At 44.7% G+C, this 26,404-nt stretch overlaps 1 protein-coding gene across 1 annotated transcript; it reads right to left on the bottom strand.

Annotated features, from left to right (window-relative positions):
- Positions 1-1,736: 1,736 nt before the first annotated feature.
- On the bottom strand, positions 1,737-25,755 carry LOC138602952 (nuclear GTPase SLIP-GC-like). The gene is given in 23 exon segments (XM_069674591.1): positions 1,737-2,424; positions 2,505-2,655; positions 3,756-3,837; positions 4,165-4,298; positions 4,395-4,503; positions 4,762-4,879; positions 11,238-11,395; positions 11,501-11,674; positions 13,840-13,961; positions 14,072-14,159; positions 14,244-14,337; positions 14,901-15,076; positions 15,200-15,406; positions 15,758-15,979; positions 16,130-16,346; positions 16,670-16,763; positions 22,910-22,993; positions 23,115-23,145; positions 23,511-23,540; positions 23,699-23,722; positions 23,915-24,027; positions 24,223-24,298; positions 25,679-25,755. Coding segments are annotated over 22 exon segments (2,745 nt in total). The 5' UTR covers positions 24,290-24,298; positions 25,679-25,755; the 3' UTR covers positions 1,737-2,174.
- Positions 25,756-26,404: the final 649 nt, after the last annotated feature.

Below are 26,404 nucleotides of genomic sequence, written 5' to 3'. Positions count from 1 at the left end.
CAATTGTGGGATCAATAAAGGTTTATCTATTCTATATCTTTAATTTTTTGGTTTGACAGTATCTCACATTGCTTTAAGGCTTTGTGCTGCTCAACTGTCAGCATGCTCAATAAAATGTAAGCACACAAGCAGTTGTGTGTTTGTGTTGCATACATGTAGACACACACATTTACAATTTCTTGTGTGCTTTCCCTCATATAAACACCGGAGGGCAGTAGAAGTCAATTGTTTGCTGAAGAGATGTTCTGATTTTTCACCTCACAACTTTTATGGTTTAACCATCAGCGTGAATTACTTTGTGATTTGACTCTTCTTACTTCTCTTCAGAACAGAACTTCTCTCTTTTAATTGTTCATGCTGATTCAAAGGTCATAATCATTTAATCAGAATTCACACTACAAATTATACATCTTTTTGGATTAATGCTGATTTAGAAGTTATGATCATATGAAAATCAACCGTGCCATAATAAGTAATATGATGGTAAATTATCAGGTTGTGTTGCAGTGCTGTTGGACAGAAGTTTTCTAGCGTGTACACTGCTTCACAGTATCTCAACAGCCGTTTACACCCTGTTGAACCCACCCCAAACAGTCAAACTCATGATAAAAGAATGATAAAACTTACCTGAGGGCATATCAGGTGAGCTACCTGCTGTATGTTTGTTTGTGGTTGCCTGATATCAGGGCACTGATATTAGTGGTCTTACTTTCTGTGATCTTTTATTTTCATTTTACAAATATTATTTTAGCCAGAATTAAAACAGCACTAACCTTGTGTGAGGAGGACATGTTTCATGTACCAGAGAGATACGAGTGAGTTCACAGTGAATTTCTTGCTTCAGGAAATATGAATACAGACACTTTTTCTCTTTTGACCAAGTTGTGCTGCCAGCAGAGACAACTACCAATACGTGTGCTGGTACGTTTTTAAATTAAAATTGGACCAACCAAGGCTGAACTCGCGCCTTCACATTAACGACACCTTCTTATTCACAAATGAAGCCTACTAACAAGCCTTACCCTCCATTATACAATTTATCACCACAATGTAAATGGTACGACGTGGGCACCAAACACAAAACAATAGTACAGGATGTTACTTAAAATAGTTGGTTATGCTTATAGATTTAAGGTTGGAACATCAGTTTCTATTTCATCATAACAGAAACCGATGTTAGGGAGAACCTAGATTAGCTTTAAACGATGGCTGACAAGTGCAAACACGCTGCAAAGGACCAAAAATATTTTCATGAGGAGAAACAGGCAGCAAATTCAGAATCAATGCAAATTCATGCCTATGCTCTGTCCTTAAGAAGCCATTGCTCCACAGATAATTAGATTAGATATTTAAGTTGTTTTTTTTTTTTTTACACGATATGAAGTTGTTTTTTCACAGTAGTCGGTGAGGCCTGGCCCACAGGAAACACTACGCTCCAGGGGCTTCTATTGTATTAGTCCTATAATCAATAAATTTGGAGCTCGATGTCCCTCCCTCTCAACAGAAGTATAGCTGTTACACTAAGCGCCCCCTAAAGGTCTGGAGGGCTTCTGCTGTGATGACTGGTAATGCAGTGTGTTTGTGTTGCATTTGTTTTCTGGGTTTGTGTTTTTGACTTTGCATCTTTTATGTATTGGCAGCACGTCAGCTCTTTTTTGTTTTTTTGGGCCTTTTGCAGCATGTTTGCCCTGTTGTTGCTTCAACAACAACATGCACAATAAAGGAAAACAGCTACATTCAAGAGAATTCTTATGAGTTTAATTGTATAGAGTACCGATACCATACAGTTATGAATTTATAATCAGTGAAGAATAAAAATTAAAATAAAACATTGTACAGTACATATCACACAGCCAGAGAAGTCGATCAGTTATCCATATCTATTTCTAATATATCACCACACAGATTTACCATTATAACACATTAAACAACAGTTAAGTCCTAAATGATTACAGAAAAATAGATCTCGATCACCCTAAAAGCCTAAAGTTTTATCAAATCAAACTAACAGATTATACTTTGATCAAGATTCAAGGTTTAATTTAATCACCCATAAAATCAGTAAAAATGCAGCACGTACATCCAAATCATCAAATACTAAACTCATATAATCAAAACACACACAAAAAAAACATGAGCATATATTCAAGAAGAAGAATAAAACTGTTGAATCATTAAAGAAAAAAAACCCTCATCATGAAAACCATAACATCTCTGGTTAGAATCCAACTGGGGACCTTGGCTGATTGCCCCCACCCACCCCACATCGTGAAATTCACATGAGTGAACTCGTAAAAACAACCCTCCAACAGAACAGAGATTACAACTTCACAAAAATGGATGAGACCAAATCCAGAGGCCTCTTGTTTCCTATCAGTGTGCCTGCTGGGACCCTCAGTGGTTAAAAAGGCCTCTGCTGTTTTTCTCCACCTATCAAAACTGAAACATCCACCAGAGAGTTAAAGAGCAAGGTTGTGACATTGAACGGTAATGACTCGAATGACTTGGATGCTCACTATCAACCATCAGTTTAACTAAAACACACCTGTGCAGCTGACGGGCCGGGTCGATCAGCACTATTGCGATTAGAAGCATCATCAGTACTCTTCAGTACTTCATAGTACTTTGTCACCGTCTCAAGTTCCTCTTTCACATCTGAAAAAATGCACAATAGTTAAAGCTGCAAGCACCATAGGAATTGCCCTTGCATCTTTGTGCACTTAGTTGTGTGGCACAGCTGAGGAATAAGTACGTCACGCTGAACTCAAAACATTTCTCTGAATTTTCATGTTTTGGATTCCACAAAAGGGGTTCAATTTCACTTCCTGTTTTGTCTATGCGGTGCAAGAGAACACACACTAAACATCTTCGAAGGTGCATTATGTTCCTGTAACTTCCTCTTACAAGTTACGATTTGACTGGATATGGCCTCATATTTGGGCTCACATCGTATCCTACCAATACATTGAACTGATGTGTGTGCCAGGTTTTGTGAGCTTTTAAGCTCTAGCAGCCTCTCAACACAACTTCCTGTTTCCCTGGCATCACATCAAATTCATTGCACCCCAAAGGACAGACCCTTCAATGTAAACTTTTAAACGTAAAGTTTTCATCATCAAGTCTTAGGGCTGATCACATATGAGGTGGATCTGCCCAACTGGCTGTAAGTGGCACATTAAAAACTAAAGCTCGTCATATCTTCTTGCTAGCAGGTAACACTATTTCTATGAATTAAAATAAGCAAGTAGAAGTCTTTAGGCCTGTCTTCAGGTCTGACATTAAACAGGAAATATGAGGCGAGAGAGCTTCCTGTCTCTTCCTGAGAAACCTCCAAATTCAACACACTGCCATGGCCACACCTTTTGATAGAAACTCAAAACCTGAACAGCTTGTAGCCGTTTTTTTCTACACTGGAACCACCTAGGAGGAGTTAGTTTAGGTATGACCTGTGTAATGGTCATAAATACACCATAATAAAATCAAAATGGATTAACTTCCCGGTGGTATCAGGGTTTGGGTACCACAGGCTTTTTTGTAGGACTGGACATGATAAACATGCAAACCAAATTTAGTACATGTAAGCTAAATCTGCTCGATGGTGTACTTCGAGGAAGTTTTGAGGGGACGCTGTGCAGCCAATTTTGTGCCTGACTCATATCAAATGCAAAATGTCCCCACTTCTGATGAGTTCTGTGCTTTACTCTGCAGAGAAAGTATTAGCAGAAACTATGTATATTTTTAAAAGTTCCCTTTACCTGGAAGAGATTTATCATCTGTCTTGAGTGACAGCTCAATTGATTCCAGCATTGTGTCCACCAGTGTGCTCCAGATGTCGTCCTAAATCAGCATCAAGATATTTAACATTTATTACCAACACATATAAACATTGTGTTCAAGATACTGGGCTCTCAGACAGCAGAAAAATCAAGTCTTTAATCGAAAAATAATCTTCTGTGTATTTCTGTCTTAATAATGAATAACAAAAGTTGCTTGTTTGTAACTGTTTTAGTTGAGATAGCCATTCTCAGAATGAAGCACATTCAGCTTGAATGTAGAAAAATCCTTCATGTGAATAATAACATAGAATCATGCATATAGTTTAAGATGTGCAACACATGTTTTACTATACTGTCATCTTATGATGTATTATGAAATGTGACAAACCTTCAAGATTCGCAGTTTTGACAACATAGCATTTTTAGCCTCCTCAAACATGGTGTCCTTGTTAGCATGTACATGCTGCTCAATTGTACCCTTCATGTTTTGTAGCGAGCCCTTTCCTGTAAATGTTTTTGCTTCTACAATAAAACAGAAAATAGTTATAAATTAATGTAATGATGTGAAGTCATCTTGATATAGTGTCAGGTTTTATATGTCAAGATCTTTTATCTTACCATCATAGCATGTTTGCATGATTTCCTCGATTGTTGTGGTCAGGCTGCTGTAGATTTCTTTCTTACGCTGCCGGATGGTTTTGTCGAGTTTTGTCGTCAGTCTTTCTTCCTAAGAGAGAGGGAATAAACAACCTGTGTTGTTGAACATTTATATCTGCATTGCTAACATGTACTATATTAAAGGCATCCTACATAAGCAGTGTATGTGTTTGGTTCATTGTTAAATGTTCTTACAGGTTTAATTTCATAACTCAGTCACAAACGCGACGTTGAGGTTGATTTGCTCACCCTGTTTTTGAGTCTCCCTTACCATGACAAACAGCTTGATACAAGACTATTGGATAAGATTGTACTATTCCTGTTTTACCTCCGTCCTGAGATATATCAGTTGCAGTTCCACATCTTTGTACTTTTCAATCAGCGTCTCCGTGTTCAGTGAAAAGGTATTGATGGCCCCGTTGAATGGTCCACATTTTGATTCATTTCTGAAACATGGTCACAAGTAAATGTTTCATTAAGCAAGAATTGCCGAGTTTCGAATTCAATAATTTCCTTTGTAGGTGGAGAAGTGGCAGCTATATGTAGTTCTAGCCTTACAATCAACCCGAGACCCTATAGCTCTTTTGAAAGAGTCGTTTTTAATTTTTCACATCCAGCTCTGAAAACGTTCTCTTCACCATGATCTTGGTTTCTGCCTCACAGGTGTGGCATATCAAGATGCTGATAAGACAGCATGATTATTGCACAGGTGTGCCTTAGGCTGGCCACAATAAAAGGCCACTCTAAAATGTGCAGTTCTATTTCATTCTTACTGACCGCCAGAGGCAGTGCTTAACACTGGATGTTATCCATCTCGCGCATGCTTAGGTCGAGTATAGAATATCAACAAAGTCACATGTGACCTGGGATGACGTAGGGCAGCCCTGCCTACATAAGCCCACGTCATCATCAAAGATGTTCCTCGTACTACGGCTAAACTTAACTTTGCTGACAGGTGTTTTCGCCCGTCCGCGCAGCATAACATTTCGGGTAGGCAAACACAGGAGCGTCTTCGCCGGCTCCGAAGCTCGACTGGAAGGGTAAGTATTCTCCTTTGTTAGCGTAAAGTAACGTAATGATAATACATTAAAAGAGGCCCTTTTTCGGGGTTCCTCTAAACTTTACAGTGGCTGAATGGTGTGTTAGCGCTTGCAGTGAGCATCAAAGGCTGGCATCGGGATAGCACTAGCCTGTGTGGTTGGGTTATTGATTTATTGATTTTTTCCAGAAGGGACAACGTATTGTTGTAGTTAATTCATCGCTTCCTGACGACTGTTTTCGCTCGTTAAAGCGTGTATTATGTTCCTCAATTGGGATTTCAGAGTAGCATGTGTTTCGTGTTATCGCTCCCTGACGATTGTTTTCGCTCGATAAAGCGTGTGGTGTACCTCCTTAGTTATGTGTTTTAGAGCAGATGCTCCCCAGTAGTGTGTGTTGCTAGCGGGTAAAAGCTTCCCTTGTTGCACTTAAAATATTGCTCCCTGACGATTGCTTTCGCTTGTCAAAGCATATTATTTACCTACAGTGAGTAGGGTAACATTATCTTAGTAGTGATTTAAGTTTTTGTTAGTGAGTATAATTTAATTTGTGATGGGCGGAGTGTCCATAGTGAGTATATTTCGCTGCTATATTAATGAGGAGTATGTGTTACTAAAGAGTGCTTTCACTCCATAGTAATCTGTTACTAAAGAGTGTGTTCGCTCCCAAGTAATTAAGTGAACTGAGTAAAGGACGAAAAATACATGCAGGCTGGCCCTATCATGTTAGACTCATATGCTTGCCGCACCTGCATGGCTCCACTGCTAGCTGCAGATGGACATGATGAATGCCCCACATGTCTCGGTGTTGTCCACCGGAGGGAGGGGCTGTCTGATAGTCAGTGCATGAACTGCAGTTATATGCCGCGTGGGCTAAAGGTAGCCCGCCTGGCTGAGGTAGAGGAACGGCAGCTTGAGGGCGAGCTGCCCCCGTCTGGTGTGGCTTCAGTGCGAGGACGCTCTCCTCCTAGGAGTGCTCCACCAAGAAAGAAGGCCAAGAAAGTTGACCGTTTGGCAGCCAAAGTCGACACACTGACCTCTGAGTTTGCAGTGTTTAAAGATTTGCTCCTTAATCTTCAGCCTGGCAGCAGGACTTCAGTCCCAGTGCACAGCCCTCAGGCTCCTAACCCACAAGGATGGGATGAGGACGCCCTGTCTACAAGGGCCTCCTGCTGCCAGTTTTGTGAGGACAGGCCTGGACTGGGAGAAGGGGAGGCTTCCACCTGTGTTTCCGACTCCTGTTCCCAGCAGTCTGGAAGTGGGTCTAGGGCGGGCTCGGAGACTGCCCAAACCACAGTGAAGCCAGTTGTCCGCATGGCACTGGCACGCTTGGGGTTGGATGAGGCTCCAGCAGCAGGCACTCCAGCTAGTGCATTTTTTAGGCGGATCCCGCCGCAGGCTACTTTTTCTGTGCCGCCCTCCCTGCCATTCATTGAGGAGCTCCACAAATGCTGGCCAGACCCCAAATCCTTTTCTCACCACACCAGTGACAGCAGGGCCCTGGCTTCCATGCAAAATACCAGCAGTTAGGGACTGGACCGCATGCCAGCCGTGGAGCCATCTATTGCCTCCCTGATTGTGTCACCCGAGGAGGTACTGAGACCTGATGCTCGCTGTCCCAGGCCACAGTGTCGCATCACAGATGACCTTCTGTCAAAGTGCTACGATATGGCAGCAAGCATGGGCCGTGTTGGGAACTCCCTGTCCCACCTGATATTAGCCCTGTCCTAGTCCCTGCAAACCTCCAGGGTAGACGCTTCCGTCCAGAGTCTTAGTGATGCCTCTCTGCAGGCATTCGCCTTCATGACCCGGGAGCTTGGTAGTCTGATGTCAACACTTACTTTGACTCGCCGCCAGGTATGGCTAGCCCAATCTCCACTTTCAGAGCCATGCCGGAGGGTCCGCCGCACTCTCCCTGTAGAACCGGGAGAGCTGTTTGGCCCAGCAGCACAGCAGGCCTTGGAACGGGGAATCCAGGCAAACCAGACTAGGCAGCAGTTTGCTAGCCTTCGGGGACCTACACCCCTTCCGAGACAGCGGTCTCCACAGGGTTTTGGCACCAACCGCCCTCAGCTACCAGCTCGTCCAGGTGGCTACCCAAGGACCTCACAATCCTTTGTGCGACCTGATAACCGCCGCCGGCCTCCCACACGGCAGGCGCCTCAAACGCCGAGGGGTCGGGGGTCTGGGCATCGCCCCCCCAGGGGCCCAAAGGTCCAGGGGGGCAGGCCCTGAGTGCTTGCGGTCGGCTGTCGGACACTTCTCCCAGCAGCACCTCAGCTTCTGGGAGAGCTGCACTACAGACCCTTGGGTGGTGACTACGCTTTCCCAAGGGTACAATCTCCAGTTCCGACGCCGGCCCCCAGTTTTCAGTGGGATCCGACTGACCACAGTCAGCGATCGAAGGCGTAGATCTTCAGACACAGCAAGGTGGGTTCTATTCAGTTTATTTTTTGATTCCCAAGAAAGAGGGTGGGTTTCGCCCTATACTGGACTTACGAGGGCTGAACAAATTTCTAAGTGTTGCCCTTCCACATGCTAAGTACAGCAGACGTGCTCCAAGCCGTGACGCGGCACAGTTGGTTCACATCAATCGATTTAAAGGATGCCTATTTCCAAGTCCCCATAGCACCTCATCCCAGGCAATACCTGCACTTTGCATTCAAAGGACAGGCCTATCAGTTCAAGGGGCTCCCATTTGGTTTTTCCCTAGCCCCACGCGTCATCACGAGGTGCATGCAGGCAGCACTGGCCCCGATGCAAGCCACCGGTATGCAGATCCTCCCTTATTTAGACGATTGGCTTATCTGTGCTCCCACCCGGGAATGGGCAGAGAAGGACACAACAGCCCTTCTAGGCCATGTGACGCGGTTGGGCCTAACCGTCAGTCATACCAAAAGTTGTCTCGCACCCAGCCAAAGGATAGTGTTTATTGGGATAACCCTAGATTCCTGCCAAATGCTTGCCTACCCAACTCCACGACGGGTAGAGGCCATACAGCAGCTCCTCCTCTGTTTTCGGAGGAACAGGAGGTTAAGGTACAGCCTATTCCTCAGGCTGATGGGTATGCTGACTTCTGTAACATCAGTAGTGCCACTGGGTCTCCTCAATTTGCGGCGGTTTCAAGTTTGGACCAATGGCCTCCATCTAGATCCGAGGTTGCACGGATTCAAGAAGGTCAGGGTGTCCAGTCGATGCCTCCTGACATTGCGGCCATGGAGAGACCGGGCTTATCTGGCCAAAGGTGTCTAATTGGGTTCAATCCCTGGTGACCGATGCTTCGCCCTCCGGATGGGGGGCAGTAAGGGGACTCTGGAGTGCACAGGAGGCTGCGGAACACATAAATGTGCTCGAGCTCCGTGCTATACATTTGGCACTCGGCAACTTCCTACCATATTTGCGGGGCAGGTATGTTCTCATACGGTCCGACAACAAGTCAGCCGTCTACCATGTCAACCGCCAAGGAGGCACCAGGTCGACACAGTCATTACACGTAGCACGGCAACTCCTTGTAGGGGCTTTCCCTCACTTATCCAGCCTCAGAGCCATGTACCTGCCAGGACCACAGAACGTGGTGGCCGACTTTCTCTCCCGCCAGAAGCCTCCCTCAGGGGAGTGGAGACTCCACCCAGAGGTAGTAGAGGCAATATGTGGCAAATATGGAACAGCAGAGGTGGACTTGTCGGAGTCATCGACACACTGCCCCCTCTGGTTCTCACTGACGGAGACAACGAGTCCATTGGTACAGGATGCCCTGGCACACCCATAGCCAGATCGCCTCCTTTATGCTTTTCCACCATTTCCACTCTTAGCTGTGGCGCTACACAGAGTTCAGCAAGGCAACCACAGACTCCTGTTGGTGGCCCCGAACTGGCCAGGGAGACCCTGGTTTCCAGCGATGTACAAGCTTCTGGACGGGGATCCATGGTGCCTGCCCAGGAGGAGAGACCTGCTCTCACAGCTGGGGGGCCAAATCTGGCATCCGGACCCGGAACATCTGCAGCTTTGGGTATGGCCCCTGAGGGGCCTGACCCACTCCTAATGGCATGTGATCAGGAGGTAGTCCAAACCATCATGGACTCAAGAGCTCCCTCCACCAGGGCACTTTATGCTAACAGATGGAAGATATTTTCGGAGTGGTGTAAAGCTCGCAAAGAGGTACATGAGAGTTCCTCTGTGCCAATGATACTGCGGTTTTTGCAGTCTTTGCTAGAGAGAAGGCTCTCTGCTTCTACTCTGAGGGTCTATGTGGCTGCGATTTCGGCCAGGCATATTAGAGTGGATAACCAGACTTTAGGGTCTCACACTCTGGTGACCAGTTTCCTTAAAGGAGCCCAGCGGCGGAACCCCCCACAGGCTGTCAAGGTTCCCTCATGGGACCTGCCCCCCTTTGAGCCTCTGGAGCAGGCAGAGCTAAAGTGGCTTTCAGCAAAGGCTGTTTTTCTTCTGGCAATGGTGTCAGCGAAGCGCGTGAGTGAGCTTCATGCCTTGTCAGTGAGTGAAGCATGTATGCGCTGGAACTCAGACGGCACAGGGGTGGCACTTTGGCCTAATCCATCATTTCTCCCGAAGAGGGTGGCTCCGACCCACTTTAATCAGGTCATTGAGCTAGCAGCTTATGACCCCGCTTGCCTACAGGATGAGGAAGCTAGTTCAGCAGAACTACTCTGCCCGCTGAGGGCCATGACACATTATATAAAGGCAACTGCTGGCTTTCGCCACTCTGATGGCCTGTTTGTCTGCTATGGTGGCCCTAGAAAGGGGCACGCCCTGACCAAACAGAGACTTTCCAGGTGGATTGTTGAGGTAATCGGGGAGGCATACAGGTCAAAGGGACTGCCTCTGCCTCTCAATATCAGGGGCCACTCAACCAGGAGTGACTCCACTTCCTGGGCAGCACTACGGGGGGTGCCTCTAAATGAGATTTGTGCTGCGGCCACCTGGGCTTCACCGTGCACCTTTGCCCGTTACTACAGGGTCAATGTCGCGCTCCCAACGCATTGGTGGCAGCGTTTTTTCAAGAACCCTCAGGCCATTCCCGATAAGGTGGGTACTGATTCCTTGTGACTATGTTGGTAATAGTCATCCAGTGTTAAGCACTGCCTCTGGCGGTCAGTAAGAATGAAATAGAATGAGAGTTATGTATGTAACTACGGTTCTATGAATTCTGGATGACCGCCAGAGTTCTCTGTCACTCGGAATCTTGGCGAGAAGATTCTGTAGGGACATCTTTGATGATGACGTGGGCTTATGTAGGCAGGGCTGCCCTACGTCATTAGGTCACGTGACTTTGTTGATATTAAATACTCGACCTGCGCATGCGCAAGATGGATAACATCCAGTGTTAAGCACTGCCTCTGGCGGTCATCCAGAATTCATAGAACCGTAGTTACATACGTAACTCTCGTTTTATCACACAGCACAATGCCACAGATGTCGCAAGTTTTGTGTAATTGGCATGCTGACTGCAGGACCTGACTGCAGCACCTGTGAAGTGGATGGATTATGGATGGAGAAGTGCTTACTAACACAGATTTAGACAAATTTGTGAACAATATTTGAGAGAAATAGGCCTTTTGTGTACATAGAAAAAGTCTTTGAGTTCAGCTCATGAAAAGAGCAAAAGTGTTGCGTTAATATTTTTGTTGAGTGTATTTATTACATTACAATGACTTGCATTACTTTACTGCATTCAATTTTTTCATCAATATTGTATTCAACATAGTTCTTCAGAGAGTATTCTTGTCCTAATTCAGTAATTTCTTACGGGAAGGTCTTCTTGAATTCCTCATCAATGCTGTCCGCCAGCCATGACGCTAATTTCACATTGAGGTTTAGTTGTTTCCCTTTTTTTGTTTTGGTGGCACCATTGTTTGCAACTACACACTTCAATTGCCTGTGAAAAGCACTTCCTGATGTCCTCCTCTGAAACAAAAACAAAATTAGAACATTTTTTAGACCATTACATTTTAATGAGGAGCAAAATCAGTAGTCAATCAGTTTTGGTGAAAAAATAAATTATTCAAGTACAGGATTTAAGAAAGACTTCAAGGCACGTTCCCATGAACTTTGGGATTTTTCAACCCCCTCGATGAGGCAGTTCTCGAAAGCCTTTAAGGCCTTTTGGATGGGCTCCAATACTTTCTCAAGCCCATGCCTCAAGTTTTCTTCAAGGTCTGTGCACACATCTGCTTTTTCAACAGCCTGAAATCAAACAGAAAACAATCAGTATTTAAAGAGAGACCATACACCTAAACTATGTGAGAGTAGAAACAGCATATAAGACAGTATGAAATACTATTCTTGCCATTGACACACCAACTTATGTTTTAACACAGACTTTATTGAATCATTTAAAAAATGAATTGATCAACTTTCGAGTAATTCCTGCTTCGAGAGCACCATGGAAGTAAGTTCGTATTACAACCAAAAAATGTACAACAAGGTATGGCCTATCATGGATCTGTGTATTGTTAAATAAATGGCAACCAAATTCTGTTTGTCAGGCATACGGTTATCCTTTACTGCTGTTATGCAGTATCTTTTAACAGCAAAAAATCAGGGAATCTACCTTGATGGTAGTTTCTTTCGAGTTGGCATTACACATAAACCGTTTCACTATTTCAAGAAGGCGAGAGTAAAGACAAAGGGGATGAGGGAGAAGGAAATCGATGAACTGGTGGCAAGCACAAAGCAGCTTTGTAAGCACTAGAGGAAAGCTGAGGTGTTGATAAAAGATGGTCTGAAAGTCCACTGGAATGAGAGCAGGGGAGGCTTGCTAACCTACAGAGGGTGGAATGCATCTGGCAACGGAGGAAAAGGAAAGAAAAGGAGAGCGCAAACTTCAGAAATTCCTTCTGATGCACATGGGCTCCTTGAGGAGAAAGCCAGTGGAATGCTGGAAGTGTCCACACTCAATAAAACAACTCTGCAAGAAGGAACCCCTAGGTCCGCCAGGTTACCTGAATAAACTGGCAGAACCATCAGCCCTGTTCGGTGGGTCACCCCCAAAACTCAGTGAGGTCAGACAGGTGGTTCTATGTGCATGATTGGCATCAGCACCAGGACGAAACCACATACCGTACAAGCTGTACAAAACTGTCTGGGTATACTGAAGCTCCTATGGATGAGAACCGCCTGGACCAAACTGAGCATCCTATCTGAGTCCGACGAGTGGCAGTGGCAGTCTCCATTCCAAAGAAGCAGAACTCAAAGACCTTCGACCAGTCCAGAAGTATAGCCCTACTGAACGTCAACGGGAAGAATATCTTCTCTGTGTTGGCAAGAAGGATGAACACCTACTGAGAGGAGAATAACTGTCGACACCAGCTGCCAGAAAACAGGGGTCCCAGGCTGTATAGAGCATGCTTCAATGATTTGGGAACAGATCCAGACAGTGAAGAGAGAAGATATATATTCACGTCACACAAGCTCATTGCCTTTGCACTGGACTTTTTCTACATCCCAGAAAACGTCAAGACCGTGCTTATGAGGTTTTTACAAGGCATGCACATGCACTGCAAAAGTTCACCATAGGATAGCAGCAGCTGGAAGTGGGGATAGCAATGGGATAATCCGTCTCCCCAATCCTCTCCGTGGCAGTGTTTGAGGTCATCCTAATTGGAGCAAGGCAGGCGATGGGCAGAGACCAACTACCAGCAGGCCGGAGGCTTCCTCGGCTGAGAAGCTACATGGACGATATCAGGGGGAGCCAGTGGTCAACACCACCTGACACCAGATTTGGAGACAAGGTCCTTTGGACCTCAGACGGGAAATCAACACTGCTGGTTGAGCTGGCAGTCCCATGGGAAGAGGGAAAGGAGGCAGCCCATGAAAGGAAGACATTAAAACATGCTGACCTGGTTGCAAAGTGCAACAACGGCCCTACTAAACCTAGCACCAAGGGCTCCGGGGAGCCAGACTGCACAAGGCAACCAGGGAGGACACGCAGAAGGTAAGCTTTGGGCTCTGGCAGCGAAGGGAGGACAAGGCATTGGGAGCAAGCAACTCCTGAAGAAAGTTAGCTGCAGGGAGGGAAGACGTCCCTGTTCACGGACATGTTTTTGATAAAGGGGCAAAACATCCATGAGTGGTGGTCCCCAGCTGATAACCCTGCAAGGTGGCACAAGTGGAGGTGCGGCAGGCCTAGAGCCTAGCAGGAAGACCACCTACCTGTACAGATTAAATTGATATAAAAGGTGAGGTACACCACATTGATTCTAATTTTGTCATGTAGCTTCACCAGTTTCACTGAATGGAAGTGTTACTTCTTGGGGTTACTTATTTGATAAGATTATCATTGTTTTCTGTCAATACTGAGGATGATTATGATACATAAAAACAATAAAAGTGTTGTTACTTTATCTTACCACTCCTCCACAGCTGGCCCCTTGAATCAGGGACAGAATCCCATGCGCTCCGGACACATAGTTTAATGTCTCTGAGTGACAGTCATTGAGATTTTGCAGAAAATCCTGAAGTTTGGGGACTTCTGTATTAAAAAATATGCAATATACATATTACATGATTACATTCACACTTCTAACATGTTTTGCATATTCTGTTATGCACAAAGTTACTCACAATGTGGGCTTCACCTACCAGTTTCATCTGGTTCCAGCCTTTTTTTCTTTCGAAACTCTTTGGAGCTCACTGTGAACACTTTGAAACATTCATCACTAAAATGTTTCTGAAAAAATTATGAGTGATTTTAAGGCAGGATTGCAGTGTCGGAGCAACTTTGTTTTAGATTTTCTCAGTTTACAAAACTCACCTTGACCTTGTTTAGTTCCCTGAATTCTCTCCTCACTACTTCCTTGGCTTTCATGTTCCTCTTAAAGATGGCAGCACGAACACCAGCTGCTGAACTATAAGAAGAGATTAGTATCAAGCTGTATCTTACTCTGTATCTGAAGCCCCGAAACCTAAAATTCCATAAGCTTGCAGTTGTCTTCTTTCTCTCAGAATAAAACAAAACATTTTGCAGACAAACATATGCACATAAAGTATACTGTATATTCATACCATGAATAACAGTCGATTTTCAGTCACACAATTAGCATTGTCCTTTTTGGTTGGTTTCCAAGACCTGCATGACTAATTGCCCTTCACATAAGCTTAATATTAGTAGATTCAAATGAGACGTGGCATTTATAGATTATAACAATCTTAATTAGAGCCAGAGGGCAGATGGCAGGAAATGGAGAGTAGAGATACATGCTGTGGTTTGGAGCATCTTTTCTTAAGACCAAAATGGACACAATGGCCTTCACTTCGTCTTGTTGTTCAAAATCAAGGCAAGGCACACAGTTTAAAGCCTGTTTGTGACTTCTTTCTTCCATATTTGCTTGTGTGTACTCCTCTTGAGCTCTTGGCTACAAAATTCATCAGGGTCTAGTTCTATTTCTAATGTTTCAAAAAAATCACTTACAGATCATCTGATTCTTCAATAATATCAGACTTGGTGCAGATAAAGTGAATTTGCTGACACTGGCCACCGTTTCCCATCAGGCTGCCGGCACTTTTCAGAATCTCCCATGGTTCTTTCTCTGCTGCTGCTCTATTAATGTCAGTCACAATCCACACAGTGGAACAGCTTTCAACAACCTAGAGGGATTTAATCCAAGTTAATTGTAAGTAACTATATATCAGTTCTTTGTAATAAAATGTTACACTTTTAAGACAAGATAATAAATGATAATAATACAGCAATGCATTTAAATGACTTACCCCTTTCCACATTTTATCTCTGCTTTTGTTGCGGTCCCCACTTCCAGGTAAATCCACAAGTGTGACATGCTGGAGAAAGTCATTATTTGGCACCCTGACAATCACACACTTCACCAGGGGCCAAAACCACCTGTTTACGTCTGTGCCTTCTTCGTCCTTTGAGCCACTTCTTGTGTATTTGACAAGTTTTGCAGACAGTTCTTTGGCCTGCCATTAATAAAAAGATTCAGGATTTAGTTTAAATTCCCCATGATATGAAAAAAAATCCTGATTGGAATTTGACAAGCAGTTACACAGATAATCTAGTTACTAGCAGACAAGGTTCTAAATGACTTTCCTTTGAAGGGTACGTTTGAAATGGGAATAATGAGGATCAAGTTTCTTCTTTTTTGTACTTTTTATATACTGGATTTACCTTAGAATTTGCTTAACCCCAAACTACACCAAACTGGAATGGCTAGTTAGTATGTAAACAAGAGAATGCTTTCCAACAAATCATTTATGTATACATACTTACAAGAATATATACAAGAATTATAACATAGATGAATTCCTTACTGATTCACAGGTCAGGGTCTTCTTATTGGAATTGATAAATCCTGGAATTTCTCTGAAATGTCTGTCATTCATGAGATTTTCTTGGGAACTGTTTCTCCATTCTTCTCCGTACAGCGCTGACAGCATTTCAACACCAGCTGCATAATCATCGGCATCTTGCTCGTCACGGTCTGCATCATTCACGGTGAAAGTTAACAAGAACCACAAATCCTCCCTCCATTCCTAAAAGAAATGAAATAATTATCTTGTAACTTGGTTTAATTGAATAGAATGAAATAATCGGAGGAAGCAATGTAGTCAGCACCTGTATATTAGCTGCTACATCATAACTTTTTAAAAAGTGTCAAATACGCATATTCAGCTGGTTTTTACCTCTTTTGTGATGAATTGAATCTCTGCCTCATACTTCAGGCTCTTCATGTTAGCCTCCACTTTAATCATGACTGTGGTACATGCACTGACACTTCCTGAGGGCAGCAGATCCTTCTCTCCAATGATAGCATTTATTAAAGAGCTCTTTCCAGACCCTGTTTTACCAAAGACACCGACCAGCTCCCTCTTTTCTGTCTCCAAATCACCCATTTTTTCCCTGTTGTACAAGTGTTTAAATTTGTGTTAAATGATTCGTTTGGAAAATATAACAATGAAAGAATGTGTTAAGACATCTGCCTAAGAACAGCCAACTCAAGCTTTTTTTTATAAAGCAGTTATAATCAATATTTCCTTACTAAAAGCTCTAATGACTGCTTGTTTTTATCATCAGTGCCACTTGTGGCGACAGCAGGGACCTGATTCTAACATGCAATACAATAAACTAAGAGCAAAATTTAAGAGTCTACTTTAGAGACCAGATGTGAATCTCTTCCTAAAACTGACCCCTAAAACAAATATAATATAAAATGTATTTCTTACTTCAGAAAAGCATTGAGCTTTGTGTTGTCTCTGTGCTGGAGTTTGAAATGGACACCTGTCATGATGTTTTTCACTTCAGACAGCATGAATTTTTCTGTTGGAGTAAAAGTAAAGAAAAAGAAAAACGTTTATCAGTTCGGTGCCATGTTATATAAACAGAGGAAAAGAATGAGATGCTTCAAAGTCAATTAAGGACGCCTCAGAGAGTTTGATCAGGCTTTTACGGCCACTTGCCACAGGATGAAAACTTTGTCTGGGTTTAAAACATCATCTGGCCCTGTTTAAACAATCCAATGTGCACCCCAATCTAAAAACACACCCTTTAAATCGCAGGAAAATACTGCACCATAAACTTTAAACCAGTCTATGTGTCATGGTCTCCTACATGGCCTGCAGGTTCTCTCTCCCTCCCCCTCCTGTGTGTGTGTGTGTGGTTAATTGCAGGAGTGGAAGCAGGTGTGCGGGAGCCAGGCTGGCAGCTGCAGTCCATCTCAATCAACCTACTATAAAGATCCAGTCCTGACTCTCCAACCTGCCAGATCGTAGACTCTGTTTATGCAGTCAGTCACCTTCAAGCCTTTTTGTGATAGTAGACTTTTTGCCAGTATATGCCTTACCCTAACTCCTGTTTCCTGTCCCTGCAGTTTTCCAGCCGACCCCCTGCATCCGTCTCCAGAACTCCTGCTGCCCTCGTCCTCTGCTCCTTCCCCTGGCTTCCCCTGCACTGGACCCCTGCAGCTCCAACTCTGGCTTCCCCTTCACTGGACCCCTGCAGCTCCAACTCTGGCTTCCCCTGCACTGGACCCCTGCAGCTCTAACTCAGAATAAAACAAACATCCTTGCCCTACTCTCTGCCTCCTGCCTCTGTTTCTGCACCTGGGTTCTAGTCAGCCGTAACAGTACGATCTGGCCAGTGGAGATGGACCCAGCAGATGCAGAGAGGTTCCACCACGCTCTGACCAACCAAGGCTCATTGATCGGACAACATGAACAGGCACTTAAGGACATTATGAACTGTTTAAAAGACCTCACTGCCAGTCTCAACTCTGTTCGAGAGCAAATTACGCCTCATGCCACACCTGTAGCTCCTAGCCGGGCCTCAAGCCCCCCCCCCACCCCTCACCGTGAGCCTTTCGTCCCCGCGCCGGAGCGCTATGATGGAGACCTGGGTTCCTGCCGAGCCTTTTTAGTACAGTGTTCCCTGGTTTTTGAGCAGCAGCCCAATACATACACCTCTGACCGTTCCCGAATCGCTTACCTGATTGGCTCACTAAAAGGAGCAGCGCTCGCTTGGGGCTCAGCTGTGTGGGAGACACAATCAGCAATCTGTTTTTCATATGATGACTTCACCAGGGAGATGAGAAAGGTTTTCGATCATCCTGTTCGGGGAAAGGACGCGGCTAAGCGTCTTCTCTCTCTCCGCCAGGGCTCACGCAGCGTGGCTGAATTAGCCATCGAATTCCGGACGCTCGCTGCAGAGAGTGGCTGGAATGACGAGGCTCTTCAAGGTGCGTTCCAAAACTCTCTGAATGACAATCTGAAAGATGAGCTAGCTTCCCGTGAGGAGTCTTCAGACCTCGACCAGCTGATTTCCCTGGCAATCCGGGTGGATAATCGGCTCCGCGAGCGTCGTAGGGAGAGGATTTCCAAGTCACAGCTGTTGTCCCATGTTCCGTCAGTCCCTCCCCGTGTCTCTGCGCAGGCTGTTTTGGAACCTCGCCGTGAGACCCCGAGTCATCCCGATCCTGAACCCATACAACTTGGGCGAGCCAGTTTGACCCCGGAGGAGAGGGCTCGCCGTATTAATTCCAAATCCTGCCTGTACTGTGGCCAAGCCGGTCACTTCATTTCTTCATGCCCGTCCCGCCCGTTAAAAGGGTCGGCTCTTCAGTAGCTGGAGGGTTACTGATGAGCCGAGCAGCCAGTTCCCCTCTCTCTCGAAGCTTACTCGAGGCCTCCCTCTTGTGGCGCTCTGAGGTATTTTCCATTTCTGCCCTAATAGACTCTGGTGCAGATGAAAGCTTTATAGATCGTAAAGTGGTCATGCAATTAGGCATTGAGCTTGAGCAGCTCAAATCCCCCCTGGAAGCTACTGCACTAAATGGTTTATTGTTAACTCGGATTGAGCAAAAGACTGTTCCTGTAACCCTGTTGCTGTCTGGTAACCACAGAGAGACAATCAGTTTACATGTAATTGACAGTCCTCATACTCCACTAGTGCTTGGGTATCCATGGCTAAAGATCCACAATCCACACATCAACTGGAGCTCTGATAGAATAACATCCTGGAGTACATTCTGTCACACTAATTGTTTGCTTTCTGCCCTAGCCCCTCCTACCTCCGAATCACTCCTTCAGCCAGAGCCGCCAGACCTGTGCTCTGTCCCAGAGATTTATCATGACCTCGCCCCAGTCTTCAGCAAAGACCAAGCTATGTCTCTGCCACCTCATCGTTCATATGACTGCGCCATCAACCTCCTGCCTGGTGCTCCTTTTCCCAGCAGTCGGCTTTACAACCTCTCCCGACCTGAGCGAGAGGCGATGGAAAGGTATATACGGGATTCCCTGGCTGCTGGCATTATTCGACCATCATCTTCACCGGTGGGTGCAGGTTTTTTCTTTGTTGGCAAGAAGGATGGTACTTTGAGACCTTGCATTGATTACCGTGGACTTAATAACATAACAGTGAAAAACAAGTACCCTCTGCCTCTAATAAGTTCTGCTCTTGCCCCCCTCCATGGCGCCACCATCTTCTCTAAGCTGGACCTGCGCAACGCTTACCACCTTGTCCGCATCCGTGAAGGGGACGAGTGGAAAACCGCCTTCAACACTCCTCTCGGACACTTCGAGTATCTGGTAATGCCCTTTGGATTAACTAACGCACCCGCTGTTTTTCAGGCCTTAGTTAACGACATCCTTAGAGACATGATCAACCGCTTTGTTTTTGTTTACTTGGATGATATCCTGATTTTCTCCCAGTCCCCTCAAGAACATGAACAGCATGTATGCCAGGTACTCCAGCGTCTCCTTGAGAACAAGTTATATGTGAAAGCTGAGAAGTGCGAGTTTCATGTTTCCAAAGTATCCTTCCTTGGTTACGTGATTGCACAGGGTCAGGTGCAGATGGACCAAACCAAGGTCACGGCTGTGTCAGAGTGGCAGGCACCTTCCAACCTGAAACAGCTACAACGCTTCCTTGGATTTGCTAATTTTTACCGAAGATTTATACGCAACTACAGCCGCATTGCTGCTCCCCTCACGGCCCTCACCTCTACCTCCACCCCATTCCACTGGACACATGGGGCAGAGACTGCCTTCAACGAGCTCAAGGGTTGTTTTGTCTCCGCCCCAATTCTCATTCAACCAGATCCAGCCTTGCAGTTCATCGTGGAGGTCGATGCCTCGGACACTGGGGTAGGTGCTGTACTCTCTCAACGCTCCTCTGCTGATAACAAACTGCATCCCTGTGCCTTTTTCTCTCGAAGACTTTCTCCAGCGGAGAGAAATTATGACATAGGCAACAGGGAACTCCTCGCCGTGAAGTTGGCCTTGGAGGAGTGGCGCCACTGGCTGGAGGGAGCAGTCCACCCATTTGTCGTTTGGACGGACCATAAGAACCTGTCCTTCATCCAGTCAGCCAAGCGATTAAATTCACGTCAAGCAAGGTGGGCTTTGTTTTTTGGCAGATTTAATTTTTCTCTGACTTATCGTCCAGGTTCCCGTAACATCAAGCCGGACGCCTTATCACGTCAGTTCACTGTGGAGGAGACTGTGTCCATTCCTGATCCCATCCTGCCACCTACCTGCTTTATCGCCTCACTCACATGGGAGATTGAATCACTGGTGAGACAGGCTCACAGTCAACAACCGGACCCAGGTAACGGACCCCCTAACTGCTTGTTTGTCCCAGACTCTGTGCGCTCCCAGGTTCTTGAGTGGGCTCACTCTACACGCCTGACCTGCCATCCTGGGATCCACCGGACTCTCGCCTTTCTCCGACAACGGTTTTGGTGGCCTACTATGAATTCTGACACCAGGTCCTTTGTGTCTGCCTGTTCCGTCTGTGCTCAAAACAAGTCATCAACTAGACCCAGCTCTGAACTCCTTCGTCCCCTGCCAATCCTCCGTCGTCCTTGGTCCCATATCGCAGTGGACTTCGTCACAGGTCTCCCTCCATCTCAAGGTAAAACGGTCATTCTTACCATCATAGATCGTTTTTCCAAGGCTGCCCATTTTCTCGCCCTGTCTAAACTTCCCTCAGCTAGGGAGACCGCTGATCTTTTGGTTGAGCATGTCTTCCGGTTGCATGGCATCCCTTCGGACATTGTGTCGGACAGGGGCCTCAGTTCACCTCTCAAGTTTGGAAGGCATTCTGTACTGCCTTAGGAGCCACTACCAGCCTCTCCTCGGGATACCACCCCCAAACCAATGGCCAAACGGAGCGGGCCAATCAGGAGATGGAGACTGCCCTCCGCTGTCTCTCTTCCTCCAACCCTTCCACCTGGAGCTCCCAGCTGCCCTGGGTGGAATATGCACATAACTCCCTGCCCAACACCTCCTCAGGTATGTCCCCTTTTCTTTGCTCTCTCGGTTACCAGCCTCCCCTATTCCCTGCTCAGGAGGAGGAGTTAGCAGTGCCTTCTGTCCAAACTCACATGCATCGCTGCCGAGAGATCTGGAGGCGTGCCCGTGCTGCACTCTCACAGGCTGCCACTAGAGCTCGGAGTCAGGCCAACCGCCGTCGCACCCCGGCACCTAAGTACTCTCCGGGTCAAAAGGTATGGCTGCTGTCCAAAGATCTTCCTCTCAAAGTGGAATCTAAGAAACTGTCTCCTCGCTATGTTGGTCCTTTTGAGATAGATCGCATCATTAATCCCTGTGCTGTTCGACTTAAACTACCTGCTACTCTTCGCATACATCCCACCTTCCATGTGTCCCAAATCAAACCTGTCTCCACCAGTCCTCTGTCCACCCCAGCACCTGCTCCCCCCCCACCTAGGATGGTTGACGATCACCCTGCCTACACAGTCCGGCGGCTGCTGGACGTGCGCCGCCGGGGTCGTGGCTTACAATATTTGGTGGACTGGGAGGGTTATGGACCTGAGGAGCGCTGCTGGGTTCCCCGCAGGCAGATCTTGGACCCATCCCTCATCAGAGATTTCCATCGGGAGCATCCAGGGTACCCCAGACGTGCGCCAGGAGGCGCCCGTAGAGGAGGGGGTACTGTCATGGTCTCCTACATGGCCTGCAGGTTCTCTCTCCCTCCCCCTCCTGTGTGTGTGTGTGTGGTTAATTGCAGGAGTGGAAGCAGGTGTGCGGGAGCCAGGCTGGCAGCTGCAGTCCATCTCAATCAACCTACTATAAAGATCCAGTCCTGACTCCTCCAACCTGCCAGATCGTAGACTCTGTTTATGCAGTCAGTCACCTTCAAGCCTTTTTGTGATAGTAGACTTTTTGCCAGTATATGCCTTACCCTAACTCCTGTTTCCTGTCCCTGCAGTTTTCCAGCCGACCCCCTGCATCCGTCTCCAGAACTCCTGCTGCCCTCGTCCTCTGCTCCTTCCCCTGGCTTCCCCTGCACTGGACCCCTGCAGCTCCAACTCTGGCTTCCCCTTCACTGGACCCCTGCAGCTCCAACTCTGGCTTCCCCTGCACTGGACCCCTGCAGCTCTAACTCAGAATAAAACAAACATCCTTGCCCTACTCTCTGCCTCTGTTTCTGCACCTGGGTTCTAGTCAGCCGTAACACTATGGTGCAGTTGTTTCCTGTGTCCTCAATACAATAATCACCACTCAGCCTGGCCGCACGTCACTTTAAGACCACCATTTTAAGGCCAATGGGCACACAGGTTGGCACCAGTATATTTGCTAATTAAAAAACGTGGGCGTGAAAATGACAACTGCATTTGTAGGAAACTAGCAATGAAACGTATACGTACGTGGGGTGTAAGATAGCGCCCGATGTTTCAATCCATAGCCAAGTTATTTACTTAATATTGGAAGCATGAATATTGTTGCTATGGTGTGTTGGGTTAGGGTTAGGGTTAGTTGTTGTGAAAATTGGTTTAATGTACAAACATGGCACACAAAATAATAGCTGGTGACTTTTTTGAAAGTTTTGCTGGAAGTAAGAATATATTTTTTTTGGCCCAGAAACAGAAACAGACATTCTGTATGAAAATGACATTACATAAAGTGACTATATGGTTTTAATTTTTTTGGAAAAAATAACATAAATACCTGAGTATGTGGTGTCACGTTGTCGTTTCTTAGCTGGTGATTGCATTCTGCTGGACTCCTCCTGAAGCTCCAATCTTCTCTTTACTAATAATAACAAAAGAACTCACAATAATAAAACATGGTCTCAATTGTTTTGTCAAAGCAAGATATTATTGCTATAAAAACATCAATCATCACCAAACAATACATAAGATTTGTATCTTACCTTTTTCACTTGTGTCACTGGTGGCCAAAACCTGAGGATGAACAATGTACATTTGATTCTTCGAACTTTGTTTTATCAAGAAACTTTTTTCACTCAGGCATTAGCCTAAAACAGGATAGGACAGGCTTGAACATTTGCACGTGCCTTTGCATGCATTTCCATCACAGATGATGCACATTCTTGCAAAGCCCTTGGACGTGGAGTCCATTAAAAGGCTTGCAAGTGATAAAACAACAAGGTCCCCAGTCAACAACAAGGTGATCCAGTCAGACAAATCTTTAGTCAAAGATGGAAGATTTTTCTCAGGACACTCAGTCATTCTATTGCATATTTATGGATAATAGAGGTATGTCCAGGGATAAGATGCCAGGGAAATGTATCCTTTTTTATCCCTACCTGAATAGAATCAGCTGTTTCTTCATGTTCCTGCTGACAGTGAAAATAAAAGTATGAGTCTAAGAGCAGAGCCATGCAACATTTCAGCATACATTGAAAATAAATTCTGCATGACTTTAATAGACGTTATGGATTTCCCATATGACAAAACTGTATCCTACTTACAAGAGCAGAAAAATAATTGTTACCTGATTTGTTGCATTTTGTTCCCCCTAGCGTGAAAGGAAAAAGTTGAAAATCCAAAATTATTAAAGAATTTTTAGAAAAAGTCTTTCTAGTGAGTCTTTGGTTTTATAATCCTTTATCTGTTGGTGTCTTCAAAACAGAGGTTTATGCTCATCTGTTATAATTGCATGGATCTACACAAAGGAAAATTATGAAACCAAACACATGCAGAGTAATACCTTTAGCAACTTGAGTCTCTTCTTGAATTTTGCCCTTGGTCCAACTAGAGTGATCAAGTTATCGATGTCTTGCTTATCGAGATCGTAAAGACTTTCCTCATCAATGCCTTGCTCTGTTACAAGAAAGACAATTCACATTAATCTTTGTTCTGCAAAAAATTGGAAATGCTGGATGTCTGTCAAGTGTAAATCAGCATTATATTGCAGAGCCATGTTGCAGCACCTTTTATGTTACTATTAGATATGCTTCAATGTTTCAATATTGCTAGGAAATTACCTGTGCCAATAAAAAAACAGTAATACTTTACCTCGAAATTTTTCTATCCATTCGCTGAGACCCCATTTCGTTAATTTTTCACGAACAAAATCATCCATGACTGGAATCTGCAAGATGATCACATGATTATATTTTAATCAACAACTTGACATATTTCAGGCAGTTATTCTAAATCACATTTAATTAAAGGGGTTATGAACAGATAATCGCAGGTGCAAGAAAAGGTCGCTGGAATTATCAGTCAGGACACAAGTTCCACCTCAAATAACTGACTATCTAGATTTCCTGTCTGGTGTGAAAAGGACGAGCATGATTTCAACTCTCACGTTGCCTGTGAGAAATACTCCGGCTAATATGCAGTTAAACCTGCAAACATAAATATAGTACACTTTTGTCGGTTGTCCCTCCCGTAAATAGGGAGGATATCCTTTTGTGTGTCGGATGTGAGATCGTACCTACAAAACACACTCGTCGGGTACTGGAAATATGGCCTCCTCAGAAAGCTGCCCGGCACAACCTTCGAACACCAAACGTCACGACCAACTGTTCTTGCTGGCCCAAGAATAAGTAATCTACAGGTGCCTTCATAAAAGAAGACAAAACTTTTGCACTTCATCGCTTTATATGACTACTGCAACTTAGTTTTATTAACCCTACTAATAAAAAAATCCTTTAATTTTAAAAGGACAATTTCAGACAAAGGTTTTTTGATCATTTAACATTGCACCAACAGTGAACATAAACTACACTGAAATATTACATCCGATTAAAAAGATGTAGTAAAAGATGCTTTTTGCTTTTTTAATGTAAATGAAAAAAGATAACCATCACGGTTTAGAGTTCAAACAAAAAGGGAGAGGACCCAGGTGCAGACTTGATTTATTAAATAAAACAAAGGACAAAAAAAACCTGTCAAGGCAAAAGAACAAAAGGGCTTACTTAAAGAGTCCAGGTTACCACATCCAAAAAAAGGTTCAATTTAAAGTCCAAGAAATAAAAAAAGGAGAAGAAACAGAGAAAAAGTATATCCACACTGGGAACTCTGTTTCAGGACGAAAGACGACAGTTTCACAGGTAGACGTCAATGAACCAGCAAAGAAAGGGAAAGACAAAGGGACAGGTGAGACTAATCAAACACAGGGGAAAACAACGAGGGCGCAGCACACAGTCACTAAGGCAGGAAGTGAAACAAAGGCTGACTAAAATGAGTAAATCATGACGGCAACTAAAATAAATACAAAACTAAGCAATGAAAACCTACAACCTGAAATTTCATAGGATCTTAAATAGTAGTTCCTTTACTCTTCAACACTTCCTTCAAATCAGTTACCTTTCACGTTTTTGGTGCAGATTGGTGCAGATTTAAAATCTACTTTTCAAAGCTGATAAATTAAGAAATGGTTAATAAATACAAAACAGCACAGTAGCTTAATTTCCTTACTGCTAGTGTTCAGTAACATATTCAGATGAGAATGGATTGCATTCACCTTATTGTGTGTTCCTCCTTAGTGCACGAACATGACTCCTGTGCTGCTTGATCCAACTTGAAATCTTTTTTATATAGTCTCCACCCACGGTCAGCATTCATTTACTGTTTCCTGCTAAAAGTCCTGAGGCTGGATTATCACGTGATGTTACTAAGCAAACACCACACCTTACAAAACTAAAACACTCCTCGTGTGTGAGTGTGTGTGTGTATGTGTTTAACAATCTTAAAATATGAACTAGCAAGTTGAACATGGACACTTGTTGTGTTGTGAAGCATATGACAAATAAACTCAAACTGGTTCTACCGCACTGTTGACACAATACATAGGCTAACGCAGCATGAAAAACGGGCAAGAAAACAAAGTGAACGAGTTCTGTCTGTGGTGGATGCTGTTGCATTGCTCACTTTGGAGTACTCATATTTGCTAACTGAGTTCATCATTACTTAATCATTACCAAATTGACTTGTGTTCCTCGCATGTAAAGTGACGTCCTACTCATTTGTAAATAGTCACATGTCAATGAAGGTATTAAAAAACAGTGAATTAACATCCCTTAATTAATGATCTATTAAGTGTAAACTAATCACATAAAGTCACAGTGACTTCATTTCTTAATGGTGAGCAAGAGGAATTCATGATACACCCTGCATTAATTCATGCATTAAATCCTCATGAGTCATGCATTTGTGGTAAAAAGTGGTAATGTGCAGAAAGTGGTCACTT

Source organism: Semicossyphus pulcher, unplaced genomic scaffold (genome assembly GCF_022749685.1).
Source record: "Semicossyphus pulcher isolate SPU_LCO1_2020_fin unplaced genomic scaffold, fSemPul1.0.p SCAF_23, whole genome shotgun sequence".
In the NCBI taxonomy this organism is placed as follows: Eukaryota; Metazoa; Chordata; class Actinopteri; order Labriformes; family Labridae; genus Semicossyphus; species Semicossyphus pulcher.
This window is presented reverse-complemented; position numbering and strand designations above follow the sequence as displayed.